Raw genomic sequence first — 17,719 nt, forward strand, 5'->3', positions numbered from 1 at the left:
TGAGGAAAAGCATCCCCTAAGTGCAGTGGGTTCATCTTCATTAGGTAGTTTGCTGATGCTGCTCTCAGCCCTAAATATCAGCTTACCAGTGGACTGCAAAATCCACTCCCTAAAGTCTCTTGCATATGCGCTTGCTCTTTTTTATTTCTCTTGCAATGCTTGACTCAGCACTAAATTAACCTCACAGACAGAAGGTGAATAGCTGTGACTATTTTTTACTTTGAGAATGGGGAAAATCGTGGTTCTGTGATAACCCAATGAAAATTATACAAAATGATCAGATCTATACACCTGCCTGAATTTACGGTCACAATACACATCTCAGGAAAGGTCATTTTCACTCAATTTGCAATAAGATGGGATGTGACCTATGATTCTAACATGATAATCCAAGGACCTTAGTGAACTTGTTCCATTTCCAGAGAATGAGATTTAAGGGTGTTAACTGCCTCTAAGGAATTCAGAAGCTGTTTCAAAAGCCAAGCCACAAGCCTAGAAAGCAGACCTGGATCATTTTATTCACAGCAACAGTTTGGGGAATATGCCTGTGTATTAAGGAAGTAGTCTGGTTGATGCTCTGAAACAGCAGAAACACTAATGCTTGGGTTTTATGTGAAATGCATTCAGGTGTAGCTTGGCTACAGAGTCTAGCATTCAAAGAGTAGAGAAGTCCCAGACAGGTGATTCAGAAAGACTAGGTATCAGCAGGAGCCTTGAAAGCCATACAGCATGACAATCTGGACAAAACTCAGAAGGATTTCAGGCATGTGAAGTTCAGACAGGAAAGAACGAGGCAGTACATCCATCTTCAGAGGTAGACTGGGTAGGGAGATGGGGTATGGCTACACAAGGGAGAAAGGTTCTGTATGCTGGAGGAAAAGGCACAAGAATTTCTGAAAACCTAAAAGCCTGAGAACCTATGACATCTCTGACTATTTTCTAGTAAGGATATTTCCTTTAGTAAGGAAATAGTCAGAGAAATATACAAAATATTTTATTATTTCCTTGCACGGATCAACCTCTAAAGTAAAAACTGATTGTGCTTATAGATCTTTGCATAAGCATTTCTGTATATTTTAGCCATATGTTTAACTAAAATCCAGAAGAAGTGAATTTTAAGTCCAAAGCACCTACAGGGAAAATCCTTTGAGCTGAAAACTGATTAGAAGTAAGTAGACCTGGGGACTCAGATAAACTGAGTTACAGGTTGCTCTTCCTCTGTAAGGTTCAGAGACAGTGAACCCATATCCAAAACATTATTGGTTCTGAGGCCTTGTTTCTGGGAACTGTGGTTTGTATCAGTCAGTATAGGACCGGGCTTAACACTGCGTACATTACACTATACTGAAATGTTTTTGCCTTCCTGGTATAGCTCTATTGAATTAATGTGGTCAGTTGAACTCTCTTGGAGAAACTGCTTCCCAGGTACAGAGTCCCTCTGCAAGGTCCCTTGGTATCTGTGAAACAGGAATGTTGTAGCTAGCTTGACTGTGTTTGAAATTTCAGCCATCACTTCAAATGCCAAAAAATTGGCCTTTTCCCCCTGTGAGCATAGTTCATTTGAGAGCACCGAAGCAAGTCAAGTGCATATTTGTGTCTGTATATTGCTCATTCAGGTGATCAGGGAAGAAATCACATTTCATTGGTGATGTGTTTGATACTACGTGGTATGAAAACCACAACACAGGTTTCACAAACATGATGTGTACCAGCTTCCACCCTACTCTGTTCTTATGCTCTCTTCCATATGCTTTATAACCTCTGTTGTGCACACCAGCATCTAAATGGACATAAATTCTGCTGTAGATTTAAAAGCAGACTCCTGCATTCATGCAAGGTGAGGCAAGCAAAATTACAGGAGAGGTAATGCAGTCAAATGTCCCTGTGCTATTTTATATAGCACCAAAAAAAAGATGAGGCCAGATTTCTTTCTTTCTTTCTTTCTTTCTTTCTTTCTTTCTTTCTTTCTTTCTGTTTCTTTCTTTTGTTCCTTCCTTCTTTCTTTTCTTTCTCTTTCTTTCTTTCTTTCTTTCTTTCTTTCTCTCTTTCTTTCTTTTTTCTTTCTTTTTTTCTTTTTCTCTTTCTCTCTCTTTCTCTCCCTTCCTTCCTTCCTCTCTCTCTTTCTCTCTCTCTCTTTCTCTCTCTTTCTTTCTCTCTTTCTTTCTCTTTCTCTTTCTCTCTTTCTCTCTTTCTCTCTTTCTCTCTCTTTCTCTTTCTCTCTTTCTCTTTCTTTCTCTTTCTCTCTTTCTCTTTCTCTTTCTCTTTCTCTTTCTTTCTCTTTCTCTTTCTCTCTTTCTCTCTTTCTCTCTCTTTCTCTTTTTCTCTCTTTCTTTCTTCTTCTTCTCCTTCTTTCTCTCTCTCTCTTTCTCTTTCTCTCTCTTCCTCCCTCCCCCCCCCTTCCCCCCCTCACCCCTCCCTCCCCCCTCCCTCCCTCCTTCCTTCCTTCCTTCCTTCCTTCCTTCCTCCCTCCCTCCCTCCCTCCCTCTTTCTTTTTCTTTTTCTTTAATTTCTTTCAAATTGAGAATGACATTTTCCCCTATTATAAACACAGTAATTCATCTTACTCTATTTTTATCCCAGAACCTTCTTTATAGGGTGTTTTTTCCCATTTTATAACCTGACACATTTTCAGCATTGATTTGTTTGTTTAACTTAATGGGCAAAACTGTTGTATTGATGCACCCTGCCGTTGGTTGATACTAACCATCGGGGGTTCATGGCTGACACTTGACAGCGTGGGCATTAAGTGATGGATTAAACTTGTCATTCAGAAGCTCCATCCTGCTCCATACTCTTCATATCTGTGGCATGCTCTTTCCTTGATAAAAATTCTCGCCAAATAAGAAAAAATGCTTCGAGTATTCAATAAAAGATGAGATGAATCTGTATGAAGGTGAGAAAATATTTCATACAAGTGATGACTCATCTACTTGTATTTTCCATGTTTAATCCCAGGGATGTGTAAAAAGCTGTGACTAGAGGAAACCTTATGAAAAAGCAGCAGTTTGGCTGGAATTGAGCACCCAATTTGCAATCAGGCTCTCAATTAGGACACAAACGCTGTCAAATAGTAACATTATCACCTATAATTGGTCCAAGAGAAAGAAACACTGATTGTGACATTAGCAGCCAGAATGGTTTCAGGCAGGATCTCTGTTAAAATGCAAACACTAATTGACGGGATGAGGGAGAAGAAAAAAAAAAGAGTGTAATAAAAGAGGCTGTTATGCTTTATCTCAGTAAATGAAAGGCTAGTTAAGAAACACTCAACAGCCAAAGGGCAGGTAGCTTATGCGGAGCAGTGAATGGAAGAATGGGCATTGTTGATTCACTGCCTTTGTCTCAAGGAGCCAGAGTAACTACAAAGTAATGAGCAGAAGTCAATGTACTTTCTGTCTCATTAGTGTAAATGCAAAGTAGCTTCACTAAGGCAATACAGTTGAGATTTATATGGTGTCATATCTGGCCCCTCAATTACAAACTCTGGATGAAAGAGCTTGGGACTGTGGGTAGCACGGCAGAGAGTAAGGACATAGGTCTGTGCCTGCCATAAATCCGATGCAAACTGATGAACAATTGTTCTGCCAAAACCTAGTGAGGAAAGATCTACCTAAGTGAAGGTTGGGCCGTTGATTGGATTCTGTTGGTCTAACACGTCTCTCATTCAGTTCATCCCAGCAGGCTTAAGCAGCAAGACCACAGAGGGACTATGCTGCTTCTCCATAGGTCTCCTCTCAGACAGTCCCAAACAAGATGTACATTGCTATATCCCACTGTCAGTTCTTCCTGCTGTCCTGACGTGTCCAAAACCAGTCCCAGTCTTCATCTCTCTCTTTGAAAAGTTTGTTGTGTACAGACAATTTGTTTTGTGACCTTGCCACTACACCTTAGATCTAATACATGCCCAGAGTAAAGAAAACCGATGACTTGGATGGGAACTCCATGGTAGGAGGGACGGATAAACAGTGTCTGTACAGGAGTGCTTATACTCAGTAGTAGCTATTTCTTCTCAGAGTCTAGCTGAAACACACTGTTCTTAAATACCATTTCCTTGTTGATAGTTGGCTTAGCTCCTCAACAATATTTCTCTCCTTTTGCTTTTCTGACACTTTAATGGTCCTGTTCAAATTATGATGCTCCATTTTTTTCTGAGTGAAGGTTTTCCAAGGCAGTGTTGCCTGAAGAGTCGGTACTGTTTACATTATCATTATTAGCAGAAAGGTTAAAACAAAGCTATTGCTTATTCTTGCTCAGTCTATTATATACCCATCTTCCACTCATGCTACTGCAGTTTCCAATGCTAATGCAGTTTTCTAATTCCTCTGATTAATTTTGAGGCCACATGATATTACCCAGCTCTGGTATTACCCTGCTAATATTTCATATGAAGTTCTGGCAGAGGTTTACTAGAATGTGGATGTATCTTTTTCTGCATCTTTTCCAATGTCTACACAATTTCAGTTTGAACCCTAACAATTAATACCATTATCCTGGCACAAATTTGCAGTGTTTGAGGTTTGCAAGTCTTTCCTTGGAAGAAAACGCCTTCCAAGGGTCTAACACTCTCAGTTTGCACACTGCTATGCTTCCACCGAAGTACCCTGTCTGGCTTATTCTTTTTTACTGTTTTGCTGGTGCTGAAATGTAGACACCTACCAATGTGACTTTTTTTTTTCTCCACTGTAAAGACTAGTACTGTATTTAATCTCCCCCCACCCTCATCCTTTGAGACATCCTTGGATTTCTTCTGCTTTTCAAAATTAATTGCCAGTGACATAGTCAATTCATTAGCTAAATTAAAAAACTGGGATGCATACTGTCCAGGGCTAATCCCAGCCTGTCACAGAACTGCGCAAAGTATTTTCTTACCTGTCCCTCATTACCAGTTGTATTGACCAGACTTTTAATTTTTCCCAAATTTCCATTCTTCTTAATTTAAAGAGAGAATTTAGAAAGGAAGATAAAAGGCAGCCCAGCAACACAACCATGGGAGATCCCTCATTGATTTCTTTGCCCCTCTTCATTAATGGGGCCATTTTCACTTTTTCTCTTTCAATGTATTAACATCTGTTTCTATTTCATTTAATGTCTATTAATAAAGATGCCTCTTCATTTTAGCTTTCAGCTCTAACCTTCTTGTGTTTCATGGCAATAAAACAAGGTAATACAGTGGAAAAATCTACATACTTTTGTGTTACCTGATTTCCTTGGGACTGTTAAATAACAGTCTGCTAGCTGCCATGACAGGTATGGCCTATTTCAGCAGGATGTTGGGGATAAAGGAATCAATCCAATTACTGCTTCTAGCAGCCGAGTTAAAACCTGAACTGTGTCCTGTGTGGTCTGTTCACGTCAATGAGAGACATACCATTCACTGAAATGAGCTAAGCGTTAGGTTCAAACTGGTTGAATCTGACAGGAAAATACTAAGAAGTGAAAACTGCAGAAGTTCTACAGTAGCAACTTCATATGATGGAAATCAGATCTGTGAAAGCAGGAAAACAGCCTACGATAAACTGTTTTAAAGAGATTTTTAGAACATTTTCTGTGCCTAACATGACATTTTCTGCACTAATTTCATCCCTCTTGTGAGAGACTCACTAGCATACGATACTCAGACAGAGGAAGGTGACAGTCCAAAATAATTTGGTGAAGAAGGCAGGACTTAGTTCTCAATCCATGAATGTACATGCTAATATGACCATCCACTAGAGTAACAGAAGAGGCTGAATGCAAAGACCATGGTGAATTCAGTCCATTTAACATTTTCTAATAAGAATAGTCAAAAGAATAGAAGTACACATCTTAATTCAAAATACTTCTGTGTTGGATTTTGTGCCACAGAACACTTGTATGTATTCCAGTATTTTTCCAGTCATCTTGCTCTTCTGAGAAAAGGAAGATCAAACCCCAAAGTTTTACTAAAACTTAGAAGTGAATGAAGTAGGTTCACATATTGAGCAAGTAAATTTAATGAATTTTAAAACAAGAAGAGCTGTGGAGAAGAGAAGGCATGTACACAGCCCATTAGCGTGAGTTGGGAAAACACTGTCATCCTGGATGGGCTCTGAATTAGCACACCTGTATGAGGCTGAATACGGCACAGCAGTGCTTTTTGGTATGAAGTGTAGTACAGAACTATTCCTGTGATGATTGCCCTGAAGTACCTTCTTCAGCTCTTCTGTACTGAAAAGATCTTGTTTCTTGTCTAGGATTGTGCCTGCAATTACACTCTTTAGCACTACAATTATGGAAGAATTACACTGGGGTTCTGCTCCGGAATATCTGTGCATTAACATTAATTTGGTATAAGCAGAAGAATAACTGCTTGACAGAATAATTGCATTCTAATGATTATATAGTTCAAGTACCTGGATTATAAAAATATACCTGCATTAAGAATCAAACTAAAGAGATAATAATAAGTCATTAATTCGTGTAGGCAACTTCCAGAAATATGAATGAGTTATGATTAGCTAGAGCACTAATGTAATTACAGTGATTTCACATTGTTTATTATAGGTTTAAAAAAGGAAATTGGTGCACGAACCATTCTTAAAGCTGTTGTTTGCATTCTGAAATTGAACAATTCTGTTCAGTTCTTTAAAATGCCTTGTGCTGTAGGATTTTTTCCTCTGCACTTCTCTCCTTTTTATTTTTTTCCCTACCGACGAAAGAGACCCAGGGTTGCTCTGGGGACCTCGGTTTTTAAGGAGGTAAGAAAGGAACGGGAGAGAGAGGGAAGGCAGGGAGAAAAACGAACAGCTCTGCCCATCACTGCCTGCGGGGAAGCGGAGGAGGGAGGAGGCACAACCGGGGCCCCAAAGCCCCACAGCACCCGGCGCTCAGGAGCCTGCGCCCGCCTCGGCTCCAGCCCTGCCCCTGCCGGGCTCTGCCGCGGGCAGCGCGCCGAGTCCGCACCTGGGGACCCCCGCGGGGCGCCGCGCGCCGCCCGGCCATTTTTTTCTCAATGAGCGTTCCCGCGCCCCGCCCCCGCGCATTTGCATAACGCCAGCTGCCGGGGCCGCCATTGGCTGCTGGCGGGCAGGCTCGGGCGTGATGTCAGCGCCCGCCGGGTAATGCCCGCGTTGTGGCGGGTAGTTGGAGCCGGCAAAGCTCGCGCGGCGGCGGAGGCGCGGGCACCCCGGCGGCACGGCCGCCCCAGCGCTCCGCCGGCCCCGCTCCCTGACCACCGGGCACGGCGGGTCGCAGCGCACGGCGGCGCGCCGCCGGCCGGTGATGGCGGGCAGCGGGCTGCTCGCCCGCCTGCTGGCCGCCGCCAGCCTCGCCCTGAGCCTGGCCCCCGAGGCGGCGGGGCCGCGGGAGAGTCCCGGCCTCTCGCGGCTGCAGAGGAGGAACCTGGCGGTGGACTTCGTCGTGCCCTCGCTGTTCCGCACCTACGTGCGGGAGCTGCTGCTGCTGGGGCCGCCCGGGCGCGCCGCGGCGCGGGGCCGCCTGCTGCTGGACTGCGCGCCCCTGCTCCGCGCCGCCCGCGGAGGGCAGCCCCGGGCCTCGCCGCTCGCCTCCCCCGGCGGGCCCACCGGAGCCGGGCGGCGGCTGCGGCGAGCCAAGCAGCTGGTGCTGGAGGTGGGCGAGGGCAGCCTGCGGGACGGCTGTGCCGCCGAGCCGTCGCCGGGCTCCGGCGGGGCCCAGCTGGAGTTCAACGTCACCGAGCTCTTCGCCTGGTGGCTCCGCGCCGGCTCCGGGCGGCTCCGGGTGCGGGTGATGCCCGAGCGCCGCGGTGCAGCGCCGGGCAGCGAGCGAGGGCTCTCGGCGGCCATCCGCGCCGCCCGCCCCCGCCTCCTCTTCCACGTCTCGGCGGCAGGTGAGCCCTGCGTTGCATGCACTGCGTCGTGCCCCGCAGCGCCACGCGAGTCCGGCTCCGCCGTGCCGCTCACCCTTAGCCCCGCGGGAGAGGGAGGCGCAGCCCCAGCGCCCCCCGCACCCCCCGAGCAGCCGCGTTTTGCCCGTACGGCTCGTCCTTGCTGCGCTTTACCGGTCTGAAATGTACGGAGGGGGCTGCGGGGCCGGGAGGACTGCTTAGAAAGCGCCGAGGGGGTTTTATGCGGTACAAACAGTCCGTTGTGCCAGACAACCGCAATCGAGACTCAGAGGTGAAAGTGTCATTAGTCTAAGGAGGGCAAGGTCAGGTTGTCTGAAACTTCCCTTTTAAGATGATATTTTTTACTCAGAGTGCTGCAAGTGATTTCCAAGGTGATGTGCAGGCAGACCTCAGCGAACAGAAACATTTCTACAGCTGAGATTGACCATCAAACATGCAGTAATACTATTTGGTATTACTATCAATATTATTGCTCTTCTCTAAGCATAAAACATAATGGGTGACAGACAGACATGCAAGAAAAAGGTTTTCTGGTGAGTTTCATGTAGCTGTGTCCAAATGCCTGGCCAAAGGGGCATTCCATATCACACGGCATCATGCTGAACAACCAAAAAAAAAAAACTGGGGGAAGTTGGCTGAGGGGGGCTGCTGTTGCTTGGGGACTGTTGTGCATCACTTGGTTTGTTTATTCTTTATGTTACTGTTTTTTTTCCTTTTTTTTTTTTTTTTTTCCCATTCTTATTAAACTGTACTTATCTCAACCCATAAATTCCTGCACTTTTCAGTTTTCTCCCCTATCCCTCTGTGGGGGAGTGAGTGAATGGCTGGTGTTCAGCTGTCTGCCAGGTTAAACCATAACAAGCTGGAAGTGAGTTAATTTCTACCCCTTTTAAAACCGTAGAGGATATTCATGCACTATATCAGCTACAGTATGACAAGAAGTTTTTTATCTGTGAAAGCTCATGTATCATTGACACTTCTCTGAAGAGAAACCCTGGCTTAGATTTTTGATTCTGGACGGCAGTGATTTGCAGTCAGGGTATGGGGCAGCTCCATTACATCAAGTGAAGTCTCTAATTTGGGCCAATGATCAAGGAAGATTTCCATTCTGTGCATGCATTGCACCTTTAACACAAGCTCTGATTCAGGCTGTCCCAATAAAAGATTGTAATACCTAGAGGTCTGCAGGAACAAATAATTTGTCAGTGAGTTAAGTAGCTTTTATGAAGCTGTGTGGAAGTCAATGGTGTGTCCCCGAGTAGCTGCCTACTTAATGGTCCACAGAATAAACAGAAGTAAACTCACAAGAGGTGAGACAATTCAGTACTGGGCTATGAATATGAAGTTGGAACAACCGATTTTTGATACTCAACTGAGAAGATCCATTAGCAATTGGAATAACTGCAAATTGAACCCATCTCATTCCTTATTACCTGAAGCAAAAATCAAAGCAGGCTGTTAAAGCAAGCTCCATGTGAACCAGTCTTATACTTCAGACAAAAAGTGACATGCCTGGGTTAGCTCTTTCTGTGCTCATTTTGGCAGGGTAAGGCAGAGATGTCACCTGCCATAAGTTGTCTGGGTGAGGCCAATGCTCCCTACCTTCAGCAGATCTTGCCTTGCTATGTTACAGGAAAAAATAATAATAATAATAAAAAAAATACAGACACCAAAACTCACCTGCTATTCTTTCTCTTTGGGGAATTTATTGTGAGAAGCAGTCATTTTGCTTTAAAAATCTCCTCCATCTTTGGTGGTGAGGATAGCGTTAGCTTTTAATGCCACCTCAACCCTAGTGCTTTTAGCAATAAGGGAGCTGGAGGGCATATATTTGTCTTCTTTGAGGAAGATGGTGTGATTTTTAGCTTGGGTGAAGGGTATCCTTATGAACTGATGGGTGTTTTGGTCTTGTCACAACACAGATGGAGCTTTAACCGAAGTTCATCAGTAAACCCCCAGGCTCTGGTTATTGTCTTCACTGTTGGGAAGAAATGCATGTTTTTGCTGAGAGATAACAGTGGTTACCTATACCACTGTAAAACCATGTTGGAGACAAGGCTCTGCTGTTTTTACTGCAATATAGTCATGCAAAGTCAGTCATAGGGGATGCAGGAGTAGGAGGAGCAGAAGGAATATGGACTGCATCTACCTATTTCACAGCAATTCTCCTAGCAGCTGTTCATAATCTGCAAAAGTCATAGTTTCCTGCAGAATTCTGCACCAAGGCTAAAATGCATAAGTTGTGGCACTGTCAAATTGTCTGACACTTGGTTAGCAATGAAACCTTAGTGTGTTTATACTACTGTATGACTTTGCACTAGATTTGTAGCATGGGGTTATTGAAGAGTTTGAAAATCCATTCTTTCTGCTTTGTGAAGGTGCTGCTTACGTGAACACCATGTGTCACTGCCATAGTTAAATTTGTGCCATATAGATAGCCCTGCTGACAACAGAATATGCTGACACAGTGGTAACAGTATGAGCAGCATCCACTAGCCCATAAGTGTGCAGATTCCAGTAATTATTAATACTATTGCAGCTAATTTGTATAGGGCTTAACTAAAGCCTTTCCTAAGGCAACTGAGCCTTTCCTTCATTGCTTAAGCTAATTGGAAATGGATTTCAAACAACACAATCCTCCCATCAGTAACGTAAAGAGGCTTTACTTATGTTGACATACTTAGCACTTTCTCGCTCTCTGTTACACAGGATTGCAGTATTTCCTAGGAAAAAAAGCAATTACCTTGTTTAATTTTTTTTCTATAAAATTATCCTCCATGTGAATGGAGATTGAATTACAATTTAGGATAAGAAAAAAACTCAAGAAGCTGAATTCCCATTGAGTTTAGGGTTACAAAAGAGTCCTGTAAATAATACTTTATTCTCTTCAACTGTTACTGTCTCTGGTACTTGCTCAGAGATATTTAACTGGAGTGAACCCATTTCTATTCTAACAGCACGTTTGCACAAAGCATAATGCAATTTGTCTCAGTGTGTTACTGAACAATTAGTAAAAGACTCTTACTGGAGTGCTGTTGTTTAATAGACAAAGTTCACAAGAATTTCTACAATACTCTCCTGCAAATGCTCTCAATGCCAGATTTCTCTTGCACACTTAACCTCATGTAATGCGGCATCCTGCAAGAAAAAGCTTCCTTTTGCAGGAGCTGTGGTCCCCAGCCCATCTACCACTTCTGTGTCAGGCTGGCCTTTTCAAAATTAGGTAAGAGAGAGTTTTCCTCTCTTGGAAATGCTTCTTGATTTAATATTGGTTTCTCTTTCTTCCCACAGCGCTTCTCTGGAGCAAAAATCAAATTAATGCACAGGAAGGGAGGTGTCCTGGTTTTGGCTAGGATAGAGTTAGTTTTCCTGGTAGAAGCTGGTAGGGTGCTGTGTTTTGGATTTAGGATGAGAATAATGTTGATATCACATTGTTGCAGAGCACTGCTTACACCAAGCCAAGGACTTTTCAGCTTCTCACACTGTCCTGCCAGTGGGCAGGCTGGGGGTGCAGCAGGAGCTGGGAGGGGACAGACACAGGACAGCTGACTCCAACTAGCCAAAGGGGTATTCCATCCCATATAGCGTCATGCTGAACAATTAATATGGGGGGGGCTGGCTGGGGTGGGGGGACCGGCTGCTCGGGATAGGCGGGGCATCGGTCAGTGGGTGGGGAGCAGTTGCATTGTGCATCACTTGTTTGTACACATTATTATTGGTAATAATATTATCCTCCTTCTTCTTATTTTCCCTTATTTTCTGTCCTAATAAACGGTCTTTATCTCAACCCACAAGCCTTCTCTTTTTTTCAATTCTCCCCACCATCCCACGGGGGGGGGGGGGGGGCAGGAGGGTGAACGAGCAGCTGTGTGGTGCTTAGCTGCCCACTGGGTTAAAGCACACTGCGGGGGTGAGCTCAGAGAGGGTCACAGTGCCGCAGATCTCCCATATGTTAGGTAAGCCTCCCAGCTAGCATTTTGCTGGTGACTTTACTGTCATTGTCTTTGGGTTTGATTGGAAATTCTGTTTTTGTTTTGGTCTTAGAGGGTTTGCTTTCTGATGTCAACACACAGTGGGTCTCTAGTGGAGTCTGCTCTGGACAGGCTATAGAGCTTTCTTTGATAAAAATCCTAAACGTTCCTATATTGAAACTGCCAGTTAAAGGACTCAACACTGACTGTCCCTTGCGTGATTCATCCCACAGGTAGTGGGATGTTGGATAGGCATCAGCTTGGGTTAGTCCAGGTGAAGTGCTCTGCACTTGCAAAGTCTCCATAGTAATCCAGAGCTCTGGTAGCCTAGCCCTGCATAGGTGCTTGTGTTTTTTCATGTTAACATCACAGATAACCAAACGACTTACTGCAGGGAACCTAGGCCACAAATGTTGCTAAATATGTTTCTTCCGAGTTTACTCGGGAACCTTAATAAGCTGAAATGGCCATAAAATAACTTCCCTTGAGAGCTAATTTATACTTACATATGCAAATGTGGGAAGTGTATGTTAAAAGGGGCATACAGTGATGAAAATGAGTCATTCCTCCCTCTAAAGGTCAATGTACTTTCATTCACGAAATAGATTTAACATTCCAATTATATTTTTTTTAAATAGTAGTGTATAAGTCTTCATCCTCTGGCTAGGGGAAATATTACTCCTGCACTGTGGTCTTCATCTAAAATCGTAAACTTGCAACACATACTCTCCCTGAAACTGTCTACATTCATTACATACCACTGCTATTATAATGCTGAGGCAATTAGGCTTTTCATCTTTAGGGCAGTGCTACCACGCACCTGAACTTATTTGCAGGAGGAACCCTTTACCTAAGATTAGAAAGATCTTCAGACTAGATGAAAATGTGTTTCTGAAAGTGGACATTTTGAAAATGAAAATCAGAGCTGCAAGCTGAAATCAGACTGTAGGAAAGTCCACAGATTTTTTTCACATATTTCAGAGGTACCAGCTTTTGACCAAGGTCTTCCCTTCCCTTCCCTACCCTTCCCTTCCCTACCCTTCCCCCCCTTTTTTTTTCTGCCTCCAAAGAACAAAGTTTTGAATTGTGCAATACAGAGCAGAAAAATGGTGAAAGACTTCAGTCACTTCCCAGTTGCTGTCTGTTTTTCTCTCCTCCTTGACTGTATGTGAGGTGAGGTCTGATCTCTCCTGATAAGTTGGAGGCAAAATTCAGTGATTAAGTCTGAATCATTGCAGTAGGGCTTCTGAAAGGCTTACATTTTAGTGCAAGTCATTTTCTTCTTTTCTGCTGGGGATTTGTGCTTTGCCTAGGCCTGTGGGCCAGCTTTACCAGCACAGGTTCAAGGACAGGCCTGATTTGCACTTGAGTTTACTCCAGACAGGAATTAATGTAAACTGAGGCTTTCTTCTTCTACCCTTGGGTAGTCACAAGGCACCAGAGTACTGCATGCCAATTACTAGTTGCTAAATCACAGTGAACCCTAAGCGTGCTTAGGAGCATCTTTCCCAGTCCTTCCTGCCCTAAATTTCAGGTCTGTAGCTCTTCCCTTCTAGTCACTGGTGCTCTCCAGAAACCTGAACTTGGTCCATCCACAGGAGTCAGGCTTGATGAGAGTCAGGATTATGGCACAATGTTTTTATGATTTCCAGGTCTTTTTTTTTTTTAATTTCTGCAAATGTCATTTACTTTTAGGCACGGCTCATTTTTTTTAGAAATGTTCTTATTCATAAGCTTATTCAGTAAAATAGCAGTAAATGAACACCAAAAGGGACACAAGTATCGGTTTATTATGTTAACTATTTTATGTGGGTGAAAATTTATAGTAGATTTTTAAAAGATATTTTCTCCAATCTTGCTGTGCTTTAATTTCCCTGTTCTTAAAAACAGTGAATTAATACTTACAGCAAAGGAGTGCACTAGCAAACTTTAGTGCTTTATTATATAAATGCAGAAGCACACTTCAAAGGCAAAGGTGGTTTTGCACTGTCTGATGGTTGTATTTGAACGTAATCTCATCATTTGGTTCACTGCACATCTCACACAAACATTATATGATAGGAAATATAATCTGTGTTTGTGATAATGTTTGTGAATTAGTCAAAAAAGTAGAGAAAGTGAGGGAAGATTAGCAGCACTTAGCATTTTTAAATTTCACAATTTATTTAATTGAGACTTGTCATAGTAAAGAAAATATCACCTTTTCACTATATTAGTGCTAACTCATTTGGGGGGATGCTGTTTTGGGAATCCAACTTCAAATTTTCTTCGCAAGCAGCAGCAAATTCAGTGCTGTACCTGGACATTTCTGTTTTTTACTATCTAATAAAAGTAACCACTTGGGTTACCCAGAAACTGAAGTACTGAGACTAGGGGACATCTAGTTTTTGTCACAAGTGACATACCTAATGGCAAACAACAATCTAAGTTGCTTACTTTTCTTACCTCTTTCTTTCCCCCAACCATAGCATCTGTTTCCTGATGAGCTGCTCAATGTGGCTGCTGAGACCACAGTGCTAATTCAAGAAAGGTCCGTTATGAAATGTGCTATATTTCTCTTGCTCTTCAAATTCAGAAAAATTTGGTTGGAGAAAAATGTCATGGAGGTATAAATGCAGATTTGATAAGCCTGACCTTTATTTTCTTCTGAACAATGAATGTCAGAAAGCTTAAAATGGCAAGCTGAAAAGGCTGGAAGTTATTTACGTGTTTAAATATTTAGGCAAGAAACACACTTTGAGACTGAAGTCTAGTTTACATGAGCATTGTGATTTATGACTGAAGCAGCCAAGTAACTTCATGGTTGTCACTACCCTGCATGAGCATGGCTACTCAGAAATGCACTGTGACAGCACAGATAGGACTTATATATCTCTGCTTTCAGAAGCTATGAACTATGTCAGTTGTAGTGAAGGAGAATCATCTGCACTTGTTGGTCCTGTAGGATCTGTGATGTGGTTGAATTGTTCTGGCTGTATCCAAGAGCTGGTGGCCCGCTGCAAGTGGCTGTGTATCCACAGCTGGTGGCCTGCTGCAAGTGGAGTCCAGGTTATTTTTTATAACAGGCATTCTAAAGAAAATGGGAAACTATTGTACAAAGATAAAATCAAGCACGGAAAAATAGGCACTGAATGCAAAGTGATCACTGTGGTGTGAAAATAGTGTATTGGTTAATATTTTGCATTTATTTTTCCTCTTGCCAAAGAACTTCAGTGTTTTACAAAGAGTGGTCACAGCAATCAAATTCTTCTTTAACTTCCAACTTAATTGTCTTGCAATATTGGGTCTTCCATCAGTGAATGTGGCACAGAGTGAGCGGGAAGGAGGAGAGAATCACATGAGGAGGTAGAGTCAGAAGAAGAGTTGTATATCGAGACTTCTGCCATTGACATGCTGTGTGACGTGAAATACTTCTTTTTGTGGTTGGTACCTCCTTTGCATAACAGGGGTAGTTTTGACTGCTTTTGGACTCTGTTGGTGCAAGATGCTATTTTTTTGCAGATCACTATTACTTTTACTTTCTAAGAACCTCAATAAAGACAATAAAATGCAGTTTGAACTCTGGGATTTCTAAGGACAAAGCTAAAACAGCCTACCATACTGATTTCTTTTGATGTCTGCAGTGCTAATCATAGGACTGCTATTTCCTTGCTATCCTGGATAGCAAACTTAACAAACTTAAAAATGGCAACAGTTTTGTTTGATTTTACAATAGACTGAATTTGTGGTTTTGTAAAAAAAATATGAGCAATGCCTTAACCTGTTAAAGTACCATCCTGTCTGAAAGCCAAATGGTCAAATTTAGGTTTGCTAGAGTTTTTAGATTTTACTTTGTGGGGCTTTGGCCAGGGATACTTGTAGCCCTACAAAACATGAGGAGGAGTGGGATGGGCTGTGGTTCCTAGTGTCGTGGCCAGCTGGGCCAGGGGACATTTAATGACTGCAGCTGAGCACCATCTCCTTGTGCGTTGAAGAGCTGCAGGTGTTGGTGCAGTTGACTACTAGGCTGCTAAGCAGGTCACGTGTTGTCTCTTCTGAGAAGGGAAAACCTCATGGAGATGGTGGGAGAAGGTCTGTTGTTTATGATTTTCTTTTTAAGGTGTCAGAAATTAATAGAGAATGTGGGACTTGAGATTGTTTATAACTTCAGTGGTCTGCCTATTTCTTCCTGGGTTATGGGAAGAAAGGCAAAACTGAGGTACTAGGAAGGAACCTTTCATCTAGGCCTTTCTAGAAATGACGGCTATCCCCTCCATAAACTTGCCTCTAGCAGCTCTGCTGGTAGCTTTACAAATTTCAGAAGCCTGTAAGTGGCCATTCAATGCTCACATTGAGGCAGAAGAGCTACTTTTCCTGTCAGAACAAATGTATATGCTGGAATGGCTTGGACTTGAATTTGCCCTGCAGCAGTGTGCTGTGAAGGAGGAGGTGTGGGGTCCTTCTGCAAGCTTCTCACTGCCTCTCGTATCCTGCAATGCTGTGTCTTGAAAGAAAGCTGTGACTCTCTCTCTGAGTTATGAGCTGGGTAAAGGGAGACAAGATGGCTCTGTGTAAGATGGTCAGGTGAAGAACAGAGAATGCTTCGTGAGTGTGGGGAGAAAGCAGGGACACTACAGCAGTGAGGGTGGGAATGTGGTTAGACGTGGCTATGTGTGGATTCTTGCGCAATGTATTTCTTGATGTCTGTTAGGAAGAGGTAATATCAGTCTGTGTATGTACTCAATGATGTGCACAAATAGACATTTTGGAACTACTTCTTCCATGTCATGTGCTTTCTGGGACTCTTATGGCATTGGAGATTTCTTTCTAGCTCAGTTTTGAAAGCTTGTGTGGTTTCATGAATATACATGCTGTAGTGCCTGTGGCATGCAGCTGAATGCCTCTGATTTCACCTGTCAGAAATCTCTGGTAATCTTCAAAGCTCTGCAACATGCAACAGACTTTTAATTTCAATACGTACATTGGCATTTACCTGTTGTTTCTACTGTCCCACTATGTAACAAGCTATCAGCTGCATCAGAATGTCTGGGCTTTTTATAGCTTCTTCCATCTTAGATTCTCAAAGTACTTTAAGCGTTATCATCCTGGTGACAATGCTAAGCATTATATCTATTTTACAGAGAGATCCCAGGAAACAGAAATGGAAAAAGCAGCATTTGTTTATGTTAGACTGTAAGTGCTGAAAACAGTTTTCCCATATAGAATATACTACATAGCGATGTCTTTCTCTGCTTCAGCCAAAAGGCCAAGAAAGATCAATAAATTAGAGTTGAGAGTCTTGATAACTTACTGGAAATACTGCAGCAATTATTGGCAAAGCTGCTTTGGAGTCCTGTCTACTCCAAATTGCGTTTGCAATGTTTGTCTTTCAAAGAACTATGTTGTGGTGGTGGTTTTTCTTTTTTTGTCACGTTCCACACTACTACGTTACTGTTTACACTTTATTTTTGCGAACATCTGGGATCTGCTGAGCCTCTACCTGTCTTCAGAAATTGCCATGCATCTTTTCCATTTGTAGGATGGCATGTTATCATTGGGGAATATGATGCAATGGTTATTTCTGAGGGACATTTCATTATTGGTGCTAATTAAACTTGAAACTAATGAGAAGGGATTACATTTCAACGCTGGAGAGGAGGCCAGAATAGTTGTTATAGGTTAATTATTCTCTTAAAAGACTCAGTTTAAGTAACAATTCAGTTTATCAACTTTTTTTTTTTTTTACATTGTGCCAAAGGCATGTTTGAAGAGGATTCAGAATGTAACTGTTGCACTGACCTCATCTAGTTCTCAACCAGTAAACTCCTTCCATCTGCAAAAGGTTAACAAAATCTTTAAGAAAAGGAAATTTGTGGCTTATCTATGTATGGGCAATTCAGATGAGGTCTCCCTGCAAGTATTTCTT

The 17,719-nt window shown here is 42.8% G+C and overlaps 1 protein-coding gene across 5 annotated transcripts in view; it reads left to right on the forward strand.

Annotated features, from left to right (window-relative positions):
• Positions 1 to 7,718: 7,718 nt before the first annotated feature.
• The window catches only part of ALK (ALK receptor tyrosine kinase), a 313,946-nt gene continuing 303,945 nt past the window's right edge, over positions 7,719 to 17,719 (forward strand). For 4 of the 5 annotated variants that reach the window (XR_005818022.1, XR_005818023.1, XM_040550717.1 and 1 more), the window contains exon 1: positions 7,719 to 7,825. Coding sequence is in view for 3 of the 5 variants with exons in the window: in XM_040550717.1 (XP_040406651.1) it covers positions 7,726 to 7,825 (100 nt within the window). In the remaining 2 variants the exon portion in view is untranslated. Of the gene's footprint in view, positions 7,826 to 15,795; positions 15,886 to 17,719 lie in introns of those variants that run through there. The other variant, XM_040550718.1, reaches the window with a different exon arrangement.

The sequence above is a fragment of the Cygnus olor genome, chromosome 3 (genome assembly GCF_009769625.2).
Source record: "Cygnus olor isolate bCygOlo1 chromosome 3, bCygOlo1.pri.v2, whole genome shotgun sequence".
Lineage (NCBI taxonomy): Eukaryota > Metazoa > Chordata > Aves > Anseriformes > Anatidae > Cygnus > Cygnus olor.